We start from the raw sequence: 15,107 nt of genomic DNA, 5'->3' as shown, positions 1-15,107 counted from the left end.
AATGGAAAAGAGACAGGCAATCTCATTATTTATTACTTCTGTTTTATTTATTAATGAATTTGTTTGAAACTCTCTGGTTATTTAGCTAATGGTACTACACAGGCGGCCCCTAGAGTTGGCATTTCAGTTCAGATAAATTGTTTTATAACACCGACTGTCATGGGTATAACCATATCTATTAGAAATTCAATATCAAACACCGTGTAAGGAACAGTAAATTGAAAATGTATAAGTGTACTCGTGAACCGAATTACCTGTAAAATTTCAACCTGCAAATCAACGATGTGTATATGCCACACAAAGTACAATTAAAACCATCAGCACCACTCCCCCCCTCCCAAAAAAAAAAAAAAAAAAAAAAATTCTAGAAAATGTGAATTAAAGATCAGCAAACAGTGAAACTTGTTTCCCGATGACGGTGATATAAATCAGTTTTCATAAATCCGCATTAACTGTAACAGTATTTGACTCTCCGCCTCATTACCAGTCGATTACACACGGTTTCAGTAAGGATTTCTTTCTATAAGTCCACAGCAAAAGTAATGCTTGAACTCGGCGGGTGATGCTGATTGCGCTTTTCTTCCAGACCAAATAGTTCAAAAAGCTTGACTGTCACTTTGATTTTTACGAAATGGCAATTCTTTAATTTTTTGGGAAAAAAAATCAGAAATACTTCAGAAAATTATAATGCTACAGTTTTTTTGTCGTCGTAGACTAGATGAAAGAAACAAATTTACATAAAAGTATATATTTATATTTTTAGAGAGGAAAGTGAGACGACGAACAGAAACTGTCCATCGGATCTTCAGAAAATACAGTTTAAGAGGCAAAACAGGGAAGTGGATTGAGAAGAAATTTTTAAATACAAGTAAACAAGTAATGGAAATTCTATGAAAAAAGTACAATTTACATCCTTTTGAACAGGGGGGAAAATAAGGAAGAGATTTGGACATAGAATAATGACCCAACACATTTTTTTCCCAAATAGATCGCAAGTAAGTGCTCGCATTTCCCCCCAGACCATTAATGTTCTTATCCCTCGTTTTCTCCTTTTCGGTATCCAATGTCGGTACATGCTCTTCGGAGTCATTTAGTTGCTTGCCGTTACTCATGTGATGTTACTGCGCCTCACCTTCCCCCCAGTTTGCACCATTTCAGTATAGCACCTCCCCTGAACAGGTCAAAATTTGGCTCAGAGGGCTGTAAGTAGTCCACTATATTCCATTCTGTCACACTAAGCATGATTCGCGGAACAAACTACATGGATTGTGTTGTTCCCGCCGTGTGAATGCCCTCCGCACTGTTAGCGAGCCCAGCGAAGTCCTCCATCCACACTGTGGGCACCAGGGCAGCAAGTACTATCAGCATGTCTTCCTGTAGCTTCGGCCAAATACTTCCTGGCTCCAGTCATTTTGCCACATTTTTTTCCACTCTATTCCATTCCCAATTTCCTGATAATAGTCAGTACAACTTGCAAAGTATTCCAGTCTTTCATCTGGAATATGCCTTCCTTCTGGTTGGCAGTAGACTTGTACCCATCTCCCACCCCCCACCCCATCCCCAACTCCCTTGTTGAAACAAGCCTAGGATATCCTCTGTATCAGCTTGTCTTCGGACAGGCAGTAGAGGGTGTTGACAGACAGCTCAGAGATGAAGTTCTCGCACGCCTTCCGCGTCACGCCCCTACAGTCCCGCAGGTCCAACAGTGTGAGACTGGAGAACCGCTTCAAGTACTGGAGGCAGGTATCGGTCAGCTTGCTGCAACCTTGGAGGACATTGAGGGAGAAGGAAGAGGAGGATTAGCAAGGGACGCACACAAAGGTCATCCTTGCACACAGGGACAGCCGCTCCCACCTGCCAGGTTGATCTCGGTGAGCGTGTTACGGGTGGAGGAGCCCACGGCGCTCAGCAGGTTGACGGACTGGTCAGTGATGCCACGGCAGTGCGAGAGGTCGAGCTGAGTCAGCAGAGGCATGTGCCTGATGATCAGCCTCAAGGTGGAGTCACTGATCTCCAGGCCCGATAGCCGGAAGGACAGCAAGTTCCTCAGCTTGCTGCGGTTATTGCAACCTGGTGGGCGGGAGAAAGACCTGCTTTTAGTAACTGAAACGCGGGCTGTTAGCACCTTTTATTCAATGAGGATGATGTGAACGTGTTCCATGTCAGCCATGCATCCATCTGCTACAACAGTACAAAACGAATGAAAACTTGGAGGAAAAAAAAAAAAAAACGCATTTTAAATATTCAAACTTATGGGCTTATAGGAAAAGCGCAAAGCATTAAAGAGTAAAATAAGCTCTATGAGGCAGAATGCTCTCTACGTCCAACCAAGTAAATGTACTTTAAATCACAAGTTAGCATCATTTTACTTTTTATAGAAATGTGCATATATTTAAAAATGATAAATCCTTTATTTGACATTTGCACGTGTACAAATACATGGACATTGGAATTCTTTGCCCATCCCATGTTACTCTCAACAACTTAGGGGTCACAGCACAGGCTCAGCCAATATGCGCCGCTCATGGAGTTGGGGGTTAAGGGCCTTGCTTGAGTTCCAACATACCTGTATCTCACACAGGTGTACACAGAAAAGTCCAAAACAGTCTATTCATAATCGAACCTGGAGGATTGAGCAGGTCCCGGATCTGAGTGTCTTTGACCCCCTCTATCCATCGTAAGTTCAAGGAACGCAAAGGGGGACAGCTGGGAGAACTGAGGGCTGAGACAGCAGACCAGGAGCACCCAGAGACCATCAGGTCCTTCAGGCCTGGGGGAGAAGGAATAATAAAAAGAAATATATTAATTCCACCTTTTGGTACCTTCTCTGCTTTTAGCTTTTCTTGCCAGCCTAGAAATGTGACCGATACCTGGCAGACGGTTGATCAACCAGGTGAGCTGCTTCTTGGAGATAAGGGTCCCAGACAGGTTAAGGGAGACAGGCTGGCGTTTGATTATGCCAGACAGGGCCTGTGGACTTATGGCCTTGCACCAGCTCAGGTCAATTCGGGTCCACAGGCGCTTATCACAGCTCCTGTAGAGGCAGGGGTGACACTATTGATACCCCTTTAATCAAAATGCATTAAGTCATATTATTCAGACCTCTATGCCTGTCAATAGCTGTCCCACAGCAAATTCCTATTAGTGTATATTTCACCATTTGAGGTGTTAGTTGCTAACAGTCAGAATCCATAATGAATTCAGCAATTTTTCCTCTCAATGGCTTGATTACTATTTTGGAAATACTTTCTGCAGAAGATTGTTACACCACCACCGTTAGTATCTTAAGAGTGCTATTAACTATTAGACCATCACGTGATTTTCTGTGCTGGGGAGAGGGGTCAATTCCCCAAATAAGATAACGTTAAGGTTAGGGCTGTCGCGATAACATCGCAATGTAAATTGGAATTATATGCAGCGTGCACGATAACCACCAGGGCATTAGATGAAGGACGAAACATTTGTCTGGACGCTGGCTTTCCAGTATTTCACAGTTCACATTTCCACGTATACTGGCACCCACAATTTGGTAAAGAGATTAGTAGTGTGCCTAAGATGTGAATGAGATGCGTATTGTGACGGCCAAAAGTCAGGAGTCCGTATAAATTCAGCGTATCCTTATGCTTATTAAATTCGGTTAGCCGAGGACGCCACGTGCTACCGTTTTAGTAAAAAAAGCGATGAGAAGCGATGAGCACTGAAATGGCGGAGAAGAAAAGAACAGCTCAGCAGCTCCAACATCGTTTGAAAGAGGAGATATTGTGGATAAACAAGGTAAAAAAAGACGTCAGTGGCGTGGTGGTACTTTTTGCAATTTAAAGTCCGACACGTTTATGAAATAAAGATACACCGTATTGCTACAGATCACTAACTGTTAGGCGTCACAATACGCATCTTATGAATATCTAGTAGTCACACTACTAGTAAACTGTTACTAAACCGTGGACTTAAGTAAACATCCTCACAGTACCGAAAAGCCAGCATCCAGACAAATGTTTCTCCTGTCATCTAACGTCCTGGTGATGATTGCACATGCGCCATATAAATCGCAACTGCATTGCCACGTGATCGTGGCAGCCCTAATTACGGTTATTGTAAAATGGTTTTTATACCATTTAAAATTCACAAGAGACGTTCTTCAGTACCAAGGAATTGGGATCCTCACCATTTATACCAGCTCTTGCAGACGGTCATGCAAACGCAGAGCTCTGCGCGGGTCAGGTAGCGGAACACGGACACCCACACCTCCTTTTCGCAGCCCGGCTCGTGGCCTGAATCTTTAACAGTGGAGAGAATGGAGGGGGAAGACACGGGGGAGGCCAAGGCCTCAGATGAAGAAGTTGATGGGGAGGCGGAGTCAGGGGCCGCTTGCGCTTGGGGCGGTGTGGCCCGAGCCTCCGAGGAGAGTCCCTTTCTCTGGCCCAGGTGGCTGAGGGAGGATCTTCGGAGGTGCACATGCGGATGTCGCCCAGAAGAGCCTGACCTACTAGAGATCCTCCCTCGCTCTGATGCAGTGTTGCCATTATTGAGTCGAGGGCGCTGCAAAGACTTCCGCTGGACATACCCCTGGCCGTTGGAAGCCCTAGTTGATACTGCTGCTTCCAGTTTGGGGACAATGGCACCGGGGTCGCGCTTGGCCTTCGGGGGGCGCTGCAGTGTCACAGTCAGACGAGAACTCTTCAGCAGGTCATCACTGAGGTCAGACACTAGCAGCAGTTGTGAGCTTGGGTCAGAATCCAATTGGCTCCCTTCCTCTCCATCTTCATCCATCTTCTCCTCCTCCGTACCATCCTGGTCCATCTCCATAATCTTGTCGTCGTCTGCTCCTAGCCCTTGTGGCCGGTTCTCCTTGTCCAGGAGTCCTCCTCGCTGATTATCTGCCTCTTCTCCCTTGCTACTGTCTTCCTCATTCCTCTCCTCCATGTCTTCCCTAGGGCGCTGATGTCGGCACATGCCTCGTCGCCGCACCCCCCGGCCTCTCTCTCTGCGCCCGTCCCTCTCCCTCCTCATCCCCAGCTCGCGTCTCATTAGGGGCGAGCCCACTGTCGGCCTGCCTCCTCGGCTCGTGCGGTAAGGCGAGCCCCTCCACAGGCCCCGCCTACCGGACCCGCTCCCACGCGGAAGCCGCACATCAGGGGAAAGGCGGGACAAGCCCCGGAGACGCCGGTGGGCAGCATGACCGTCGTCATCTACACCCTGGCTACAGCTGCGGAGGACTTTGGGAGAACGAGAATCCAGAGAGGAGGGTCTTCGTTTCTGTAGGGAGGGAACCAACAGGGTGACTGAGAAACACAACATCCGGGTAATGTCCGGTCTGAAGGCCAGAATACTTACGGTCTGCAAAATTTTGTCCCGCTCCAGTTTTATCTATGAAATATTGAGAAATAAAAACAAGAATAAAAGTCCTGCAATGTGCTGAAGATGACCACATGAATCCATAAGCAGGCCTCACCACTATATAAAAACACACAGTTGCGTTGGTGTAGAACAACATTACAACTACAGTTTAGCATTCAAGATCATTGCATCTGAGGTAAGTTATTATTTAAAAAATCAGCTTAATATTAGGTCTGGATTTACAGTTTGTTGCTAACCCTGGTTCCCCATGTTTGGTTTTGTGTTTAGGTCCACAGAGTGAAAGTCCAGACCAAGATTTTGTTTCACCCAACCAGTTCTGAAAGTCCATTAGACTCTTTATACTCGCCTGCTTGTCTGAGACAAAATCTTGGTCTGGACTTTCACTCTGTGGACCTGAACTCTCTATCTGCAATGACCGATCAGAACATCAGCTCGGTTGCACTGCATTTAATAGCAGTGATTCCAGCCCCCCAGATGGATGCTGCCTTCCAGGTCTCTGCTCTCACCTTCCGGCGCAGTCTCAGCTCCAGAGCTGCCGCCCGCTTCCTGTTCTGCTGCTGCTGCTGCAGTAACAGCCTCTGGGAGGGAGGGGGCACCATACGCCGGCCGCGTGACGGCGAGAGATAGGACAGGGCCAGCGAGGGGCGGCCGCGGCGTGTGGGCCTGCCCCCGCAGTCATCCTCCTTACCCAGCCCTTCCCCGTGTGAAGTTTTTCCTGAGGTGGGAGACGTGGGAGGGCGGGGGCCTGGTGACGTCACACTGGCGTCCTCGTCATCGTCCTCGTCATCGTCGTCATCACTACCTGAGGACTTAAAAAAAAAAAAAAAAGAGCAGGAGAGTCACATCAAAGGGTTTAAAAACGGTGTTGGCGACAAGCATTAACACCCCAAATAGTTCAGCACGAGGATGAGCTAAAATACCTCAGAGTTGTTTTTCTTCTCCAGCACACACTTAGGACACTCCCAGCAGCTGGGCAGCTCCTTGTTGACTACGCCCTCACCCTGCGTCTGCAGAGGAAAAGGGAGCCTGTGAGGTACTTCCCCTCCGCCTGGGGGCACAGAGGGGCCTCACTAGGCTGCCTGTCTTCGCCTACCTTGATGCATTCTGGATGGGTGATCTGCGCACAGTTGGAGCACTCCATGAGCGTGGAGGACAAGTCGGTGGTCTCCCCGGGATCCTGGCCGCCTTCTCCGCAGATGGAGCACACGGCTGACAACGGGAGTCCCGGCTGGTGCGGGGGGCGGATAGGCGGAGTCAGAAGGGGGGGCGGAGCAACACGAGCAGCTGGGGCGTGGCAAGGCGCAGGCTTACCGCCAAGCACTGTCGCAGCACGCAGGTCTGCTTCAGCCGTCCAGGACCCCCGAACTTCCTCATGTCCCTGCAGAAGTTGCAGTCGCCGCATTCAGTGCGCACGCAGGCCTCGCAGCGCTTGCAGCGGACGCGCCTGCGGCGGATCGCCGAAATGGATGAGGGCGGCTTCAGGGGCCGGGGAGGCGGCGGTGGGCCTTGGGCCAGTGACGAGAGGCGCGGCCGGTTCAGTATGGAAGGCGGAGGGGGAGGCGGCTGGTACCAGGGCGGCTGCAGGCCGTGAAAGACAGTCAAGTTGACACACTCTAGCTTTAAAAAAAATATATATTTTAATCCTCAAAATACACCAAAAATTATGACAATTTAAAAGCTACATGCAAAGGGGCTATGAAAACCATTAATATGGAAAGACTATATTTTCGGAAAATAGATTTTGGTAGCAATGGCTTCAAAGCACATTTATAGCGATGCTGTTCCTGCACGCAAGGGTGCGATTTTTCCCAGCACCATGATACTATAAAAGACCTGCGGTTTTGGCAGTAAAAAGCTCACCCTCTCAGGCCACAAGACGATAGGTTTTCCAGTGTAGGCCAGTTTGGGATCATCGTTGGCATGCTCCTCCAGCAAAGTCTAAGGGAAGAGGAGCACAGTCATGCTGTCAGACTCCTAAAAAAAATGCCTTTAGTCATACCAATAAATACTGAATAAGTATTAATAAATACCAAATAAGTACCAATAAACACTAAGTACATGTACAAGAAGAAGGTGTTATGTACATTCCATAACAACAAAAGTATCAAGAAAAATTAGGAACTTTTTTGTGAGTGACTTATTTAGGAATTTTGCACATTTTTTCCACAACGAACTAGAAGCCCTGGATGTCCATCAGAGCCAAACAAACCAACAGTTAAAGAAGCGAGAGACAGAGGGGTGTAGCTACCCGGATGCCGTGCAGCAGCGCTGGCGCGTTGTGGATTCCGGCCGGGACGCACTTCTTGTGAGAGGGCAGGGACTCCAGCTTTCCCAGAAGGTTCCACAGCCCCTCCAGCTCGAAGGGCGTGAGGTGGACCTTGACGCCAGGCTTCACGGGAGGGGAAATCTGCTCCTCCTCTTCTTCCTCCTTGGCGTGACCATTGACATTTTGTTCCAGGTTTGACGCATTTTCCTGTGTCAGACCTGAGCGGACGTAACATTTCGGGGATTTACATCGATCTTCAAAACCCTTCAGATGCCCCTTCCGAAGAGCGCAAGATTCACCGAGACAACTGGCTACAGTGACGATTACATTAACTTAAACTAAAATCAGCACGACAGTCAAAGGCATAGTGTGAAGGAAGCAGAAGAAGCACTCGTACTGACCGATGCCCAGAGAGTATTTCTGAAACTCGGGTGTGAGATGAGAGATGTTGGTCAGGCAGTAGAGGTACCTCTCCAGCACATACCAGCACATCTCATAGTAAAAGGGGGTAACGGAATTTCGCTGGCACCTGCCAGAGAAATGCCAGGGTCAGAACAAATCCGCCCGTCCTACGGACGTATTTGAAAGCGATGGCAGGTGCATTCTGACAGTTCTCCTTACCCGTGTCCTGTCCTCAATGTTGTAAATGTGAAGCTGCATTGGGATGTTGAAACTGTGCAAGAAATTGCCCCCAAAGACCAGTGTGTCCATTGGGGTGTAGACTGCATGGATCCAGCCTAAATGCATGAAACAGGGAAACCTCGCTGATAACTCAACCTTAGCAATCACGCACTGCTTCAGTAAGATCCCTTTTCCCCTACAGACATTACTTCATTCAAGAAGTAAAGTTTAAGTAAATCTATTTACTTTTTACTGCAGAAATCATCATACTGTAACAATAAAATACTGCCCTCTTTGTGTACCATTTTGAACTACACTGCTGGCAAAGCCTTCACAAGCAGGTACCTGGCTGAACATCGGGAACGCTGCCAAATTTCACACCACGGTTATGGCTTGGTGCTCCCACCCCCCACCCCCCATACACAGTTTAACAAACAATGCAACAGAATATAAAAATGATTTCAAACATTTTCTGTGGGCAATTTATGGCGCGCCAATACTAAATGTACAAAACATTTGAACAGGAAAGCCCTAGACACACAGCCATGCAAGTGATGGAGGGGTGAAGCACATACCGGAGGGGATCATGAAGGTATAGCCCTGCTTCAGCTCGACTCGCTGACAATGTGAGGCCTTGTCCCCTAGGAAGATGTCACCCTGCTTCCCTGACAGCACCCAGTTCTCGTACAGCTCCAGGTTCTGCGACGTGGGCGGGATCAGCCAGAAGATCTGCGCGGTAGGGGGGTGGGCGAGCGTTCTTTTACTCTCGCTAGCCGTGACTTATACAGACCCCAACGCCTTACACGTGCCCGGTGACTTCCTGTCCAGCAGGAGGCCGAGGGCGGTGAATGGAACGGAAGCTGATGAGATTCCCAAGCAGTCCCCCCCCCCACGCCCACAATCCACTTCCTTGGCACGGAAACGGCCCTCGGGCTGCTGAGCCACCTCACCTTTCCGCCTCGCAGTATATGGTACCAGACAGAGGTGCCTCCAAAGTCAATGTGAAAGTCTGTGAAACAGCCCTCCACACTCATCAAGCAGTACCTGTTTTGGAAAGGGGGAGGGGGGGGGAGTTCAGGGATAAACAGGAAAGAAAAGGGGGGTGACACTTTATATAGACCGCGATACTGGAGGTGGCCAGGTCCCCTCGGCTCATGGGAACCAACCTCCTCTATCGTACGTCGCTTTAGATAAAAGGATCTACTAGATAAATTGCACCTGAAATTAAATGTTAATGAGCCGCTCACTTCTGTACTTTGGGGTACTGCATTTCGATGATGGCGTTGGTGGAGTCCCTCTGCCTCTCTTTCAAGTGACGCGGCCACATGTTGTCAACCCAGTCGACGACATCCACCTGCAGGCAGGCGCACACTGAGGTCATTACCCTACCGGGCGGAAGAGGGCTGAGAGGCGAGCCAAAAGCTGGCAGTAGCTCTGCACAGGAGACACGCTGTGACACAGAGACTCGAAGTCTATGTAGCTCAACGGTCCTCCTGACGGTCTCAGTTTAGAGTTTACAAAGACTGACTCACTGATGCTGGCCGTTTCACCAGGTTCTCCAGCTTGGTGTGGCTGAACTCCAGGCTGATGACGTTGTAGAGCTTCCCCCTCTGCGAGGCTGGCGTCTCGTAATACCTCCTCCACTGAGCCATGGACATCTCAATGCCTTTCTGTGTGGTCACGTCCATCACGTCGATCACCCGTCTGCTGCCTGTGTGTGTGTGCGTGCACACAGACACACACACAAAATAGCCATCAGCACGACTGCTGGTTCGACAACAGGCAAGCGCAAGAATGGCATGAAAGCCTCACCCACAAACAGCTTCACGTCGTTCACACTGAAATCAGAATCCGGCATTCTGAGAGGAGGGAGAGAATGATCTATAAATATCCGCACTTAAAGAGTAGATACACTTTAAAATCTCCTCAGAGAAGTATTTGTATTTATTATTTTACTACAGCATGCTGTACAGCTGTCAACAACACATACACACTCAAGTTGTAGTGTGACAGAGAGATTAAAACAGTAATGTTCACTCAAAAAAAAAAAAGTACATTTAAAGTGAATGGGGAAGTGAGGTTTTCAGAGACAGAAAACAGTAAGAAACAAAGACAAGATGAGCCTGAAGGCAGAGAGAAAGTGACCGACGTACTGAATGCCGAGTCCATCTGCTTTCTCAAAGATAATGGGGTCCCTCAGTCCCTCCCTCTGGATGTACTCAAACGTAAAATCTGCAGGAAAGATAAGAGTTCCGAGTTCGAGGAACACGTACCTAGAATCGAAATGCCAAAGCTGACAATTCCATAAGAGGTGATACCCATAATACCAACGTAGCCTCAGACACACTTCCAGAACTTAAGAAGAGTTCAGGTTGTACACGTGAGCTTCTTGTGTACAGTTTTAGAGCAGAGTTCTGCCATATAGTCTGGGGGACTGAATAATTGAGAAAAAAAAAATTTGCCAAGAACCTTTGCCTTCCATGCGCTTGACAAGGTCAGAGTTGTACTTGTCAGAATACAGTTTCTCATTCAGGTTGAAGGCCCTCTTCCCTTCAATCTCATCATCAGAGATGCCATCATCCTGGTACCGCCGTCGTGTGCCTGTCCGCTGTGGAGGGGGGGGGGGGGGGGGGGGGCAAGAAGCAATTCAAATGCCAAACACCCGTGTTGAGATCTCTAATCTATGCTCATACGAAAACACCAAAACTCAATGCAGCTCATTTTTGAACACAACAAACCATAGTGAACCAGGGTATATTTGAACAGTGGAAAGATGACTTGTACCCATATTTTCTAGCCAGTGTTCCTTACACCCCTGGAAATATTTTGGTATACAAGCAAATTTTCATCAAAAACTAGTCCACCAGTTGATATACATGCAAAGGTAGCTTGTTCTCAATCCACATCTCTGCTCAATGCCACTTAATATGAGCATTATATCACACAACTTACAAAAATAAATATTTATTATATAATCAGAGGACTCCGTCTGAAAAAGAACACCGCAGAGACTGGAACCCAAGTCTGTTACACATTCAAATCCCAGGTGACAGGATGTTCTAATTTAAATAATTGTTAAATGTATATTCTAAATTTACTAAAAGCAAGCTAACGCTGCACCCCGCCTTCAGGTTGCCATTGAGCTCTCCTGCTACCAGGCATGGAGCCAATTACATGGTCGGGGGTTACTGAATGTCACAGCAATGCTTTCATTAAAAATCATTATAAATACATCCTTCGCTCCATTTCTTTAAAATGTTTTGCGGCAGCAAAGGCGCCACATTTTCTTTCACCAAACCCGAAAATAACCGGACATTAATGAAATGCACATCCCCTTTGTAGTACAGTATTCCTTACGCCATGGCATATCGTGTTAAACTTGCCTACAATCTCTGGATATACAAGAACAGATTAAGGGGAGAAAGTGCAGAGAACCTCAGCCCAGTAAACTTGAGTCTACTGGCCAGCTCATTAACCAAAGAGCACTGCTGCAAGCCCGAGCAAGCAGTAACGCAATGCTTTATAATGACACATTATCCTCCAGATGGTTTTTTTTTTTTATCATAAACAACATGCATCCCTCATAAATTAGTATGTATTCCAAATTTTAGGCTGACAGAGGAGCCAAGGCAAAGAGGAGGAATCCCCACAGCTGTAATATATACTCTATTCCCCCATACCTGGTTCGGTACCTTAACACCTCAGGGTATTGCGCACACACTCAACTAACATCTCTGCACCCATCTCATCCACACCAACCCAACCTAATGTTTTTATATACATTTCTACCCTTGGACGACATTTACAAACCATGCAATTTTTGACTTTAACGGTAACTGCTTAAACGCAATACATTCAACTTTAGACGTTTAATGACTTTGAAACCATTTAGGTGCCCACCAAATTGCGATCATGCCATGCATTCATCAAATACAATGTAGGACTGTTACATAAAGAGCACTGTCTTTTGCCAGTTCTGTTAACCCTGTCAAGCCCAAAGAGCATTTTTGAATGTTCAATTTTAAGAGCATATAAAGATCAATTATTCTAATTATTAAATTTAGAAAGAATAGATACAGCAGTAGAATATAAATTGCAAAAACAGAGGTGAAGAATGTTTGGCACAGGTCAAAACTGGGTCACCGAAGACTTCAATTTACACTAAGCTTTTCACTCCATGAGACCAGAAATTAGCACAAGAGCAAAAATAAATCTAAGGTCAATTAACTGGCCAAGCTTCTCAAAGTGCAGGTTTACTTAGCATCTCCTAATCTGTTAGAAACAAATGTGGGAGAAATTAATATTGCAATCCAATGAGCTCCCCAACAATATGAGTTCTACAAAGCCACACGCTCTGCCACTGAGTCAGATTTCAGTGGCTCATAATTAGGGATCATAAGCAATGTCTGACAGATTAAAAAGAGGATTGTTTTTACATGCGGTATACAATGCAATATGCCATATCATATGCTCAACAGCTACCATGTAATGCATCCTTTAATGAAAGCAAGTATTTATTGTACAAATAACAGTAATAATAATGACATTATAAGGGACAAAGGGCAACACCAAAGGAAAGACCAACTGTAAAGGCAGCAGATGGGCCATTATTGTGGACAGCATGCAGACCACACCAAGCTGGTGAGCTCCCCACTCAGAAGTCTGCCACAACAATCACCAGGACCTTTACCATCAAACATAAGAGCTTTGCATAGATTCTCTCTCCTGTCAACGCATGAGGGATGTCCATTAAAATCTTTATTTTCAACCTTATCGTTGACTTTAAACCTCGTTGATTTTCCATATCTAATTGAGAAACTTCATTATTTTACAGTAATGCTCATTATTTTATATGCCGTCGTGTATAACTAATAAGTAAATTAAAACTCAACGATAAATACCATTTGTTTTCATTGAACAACGACAATAGTTACAAACGGGAAGTAAAGATGACTCCAGTAGGATGAAAGCTACTTAAGTTGACAAACCAGAATACCTTCAAAACTGTCTGTCACATGAAACCGGTATTATGGCGACACTGTGCCGGTACACAAACACGTGTTTGACATTTAAAAAAAACCTGCTTTTATACCAAGTATTACAGTCCTAAAGCATATTTTAACAATACAGGTAAGCTCCGCAAAAGCACCGACCAAAAAAATCACAATGTTATTTCACGGTCGTATATGGTTAGTTTGTATCGCTAAATAGATCAACTCCAGTGATATTTAACAAAATACCAGTCAAAATGCATAGAATGACGCTTTAGAACAATCCTATGGGAATCGAATGAGTCAAAATAATTTCGTTTCTTGTGGCAGCAACCGAGAGAAAGGTACGTGCTTTGAGCGGCCGTGTGACAGACCTGAACTTGAACTTATAGTGTCCTTCCAGGCACGCCTAAGTCTATCCCAATTCCAATATACTGGATACCGCCAAACCCAACCACTACCACCATTAACTCTCCCATTATCACAATGATCAGTCATGGACGAACAACACGGAGTAACACTTACCAATCTTTTACTGTAACGAGTGTGTCCCTCTTCCATTTTTAATGTTAAACCGAAACTCCTCTTAGGGGGGGGGGGGCAATTTATTAAAATTCACCTGCTCAGACGTGACTCGGGACGATTTGATTCTACCTCGATAAAGGCTGTTTAAGAAAAAATATGGATATACTTTGAAGGTTACCAAGTGGGTCAGTGTTTTTTAAAGTTTAGTTTCACGGGGTAGTGAAACGGCAGCTAAACCCCGAAAATCATTCGCAACGGTACCAGAACCTTGCAGAAGACCAAGACACCCCCCTACATAACTGGAAACGACCTATGCGGGCGAACTACCCACCAATTCACTTCAACTAAAGTACAAACGTAGCTGGAAAGCTAACAGTAATAACACAGCGCGCGGTTATATTACCAAAGACGGTCTTAATGAGGACACAAAAACGAATGCGCTAACCATCTGTAACCAGCTAGTCGGCTAGCTATCCGGCACTAAAAGGCAACATTTTTGCATGAGAATAAAACGATATGGATGTGCAATCAAACAACTACTGGTAGCCTGCTCACTTAGCTGCAGCTATTAGCCTTGCCCGCTAAGCTAGCTAAAGCTTACGTTCTGTCTTAGCTGGCGGGCTACTAAATCTATGAACGGAATCTGACGTGTGTACGTGACTAACTGGTCAGAAAGCAATAAGTTTTAAAATATATTTTTATTTGATGATATTATGTTAAGTGAACCTGCTAGCTAGTAAGCGGCAACCCGTGTCCAGTATAATGGCTGAGGTTCTACCGATTAATACAGATAAAAGTTCCCTTATCCCACGTAAACCAAATAACGAAATATTTAAGCGTCTCGATACCGCGAAATGTCGAAGTTTGATTTATAGCTATATAAAACTGAACGGCTGCAATAATTTGGAAGAACTTTCTACCATATCAGTCGAAAAGAACTGCAGGGTGTTGCGCTAAACATCGCTCGGGGAAGCGCGGTAAAAACGTGTTTTAAGCTCTCCTTAGACTCCTTTCTCTTAAACGTGAAAAGGGGTTTTAAATCGCTGTTCTTCTTGTTATTATCCGCTAAAGTTTGTAGGATCTAGCTCACGCCGCCATTTTCAACTCGTCGCAAAACACACACACACTACAGGGAGGACCCGACCCACTTACAGTACCACCCAATGGCTGACATGCCTGCGTACGCCGGTCAGGTTTTCATTGGACAGTATGAATGTCAATCTTCTAGAGAAATGGCCGCTCGGGATTGGACAGAGAAAACAAAAAATGTAAGGCCGCACCCACGTGGGTCAGTTGATGAACGGGTCAGTTGATGGAAAGAGAACCAATGGCGGGATGGGTCCGGG

The 15,107-nt window shown here is 46.1% G+C and overlaps 1 protein-coding gene across 1 annotated transcript; it reads right to left on the bottom strand.

Annotated features, from left to right (window-relative positions):
- Window positions 1-25: 25 nt before the first annotated feature.
- Window positions 26-14,902, bottom strand: LOC125704662 (lysine-specific demethylase 2A-like). Its single transcript, XM_048970559.1, is given in 23 exon segments — window positions 26-1,765; window positions 1,855-2,070; window positions 2,624-2,770; window positions 2,871-3,034; window positions 4,166-5,256; window positions 5,335-5,367; window positions 5,865-6,167; window positions 6,279-6,365; window positions 6,452-6,586; window positions 6,670-6,936; window positions 7,219-7,296; window positions 7,607-7,842; window positions 8,026-8,131; window positions 8,133-8,153; window positions 8,246-8,361; window positions 8,821-8,974; window positions 9,196-9,289; window positions 9,493-9,599; window positions 9,778-9,956; window positions 10,058-10,104; window positions 10,399-10,477; window positions 10,715-10,853; window positions 13,762-14,902. Coding segments are annotated over 23 exon segments (4,017 nt in total). The 5' UTR covers window positions 13,798-14,902; the 3' UTR covers window positions 26-1,583.
- Window positions 14,903-15,107: the final 205 nt, after the last annotated feature.

The sequence above is a fragment of the Brienomyrus brachyistius genome, chromosome 12, assembly GCF_023856365.1.
Source record: "Brienomyrus brachyistius isolate T26 chromosome 12, BBRACH_0.4, whole genome shotgun sequence".
Taxonomy (NCBI): Eukaryota; Metazoa; Chordata; class Actinopteri; order Osteoglossiformes; family Mormyridae; genus Brienomyrus; species Brienomyrus brachyistius.
Note: the sequence above shows the minus strand (reverse complement) of the source record. Positions and strands in the feature narration are given on the sequence as shown.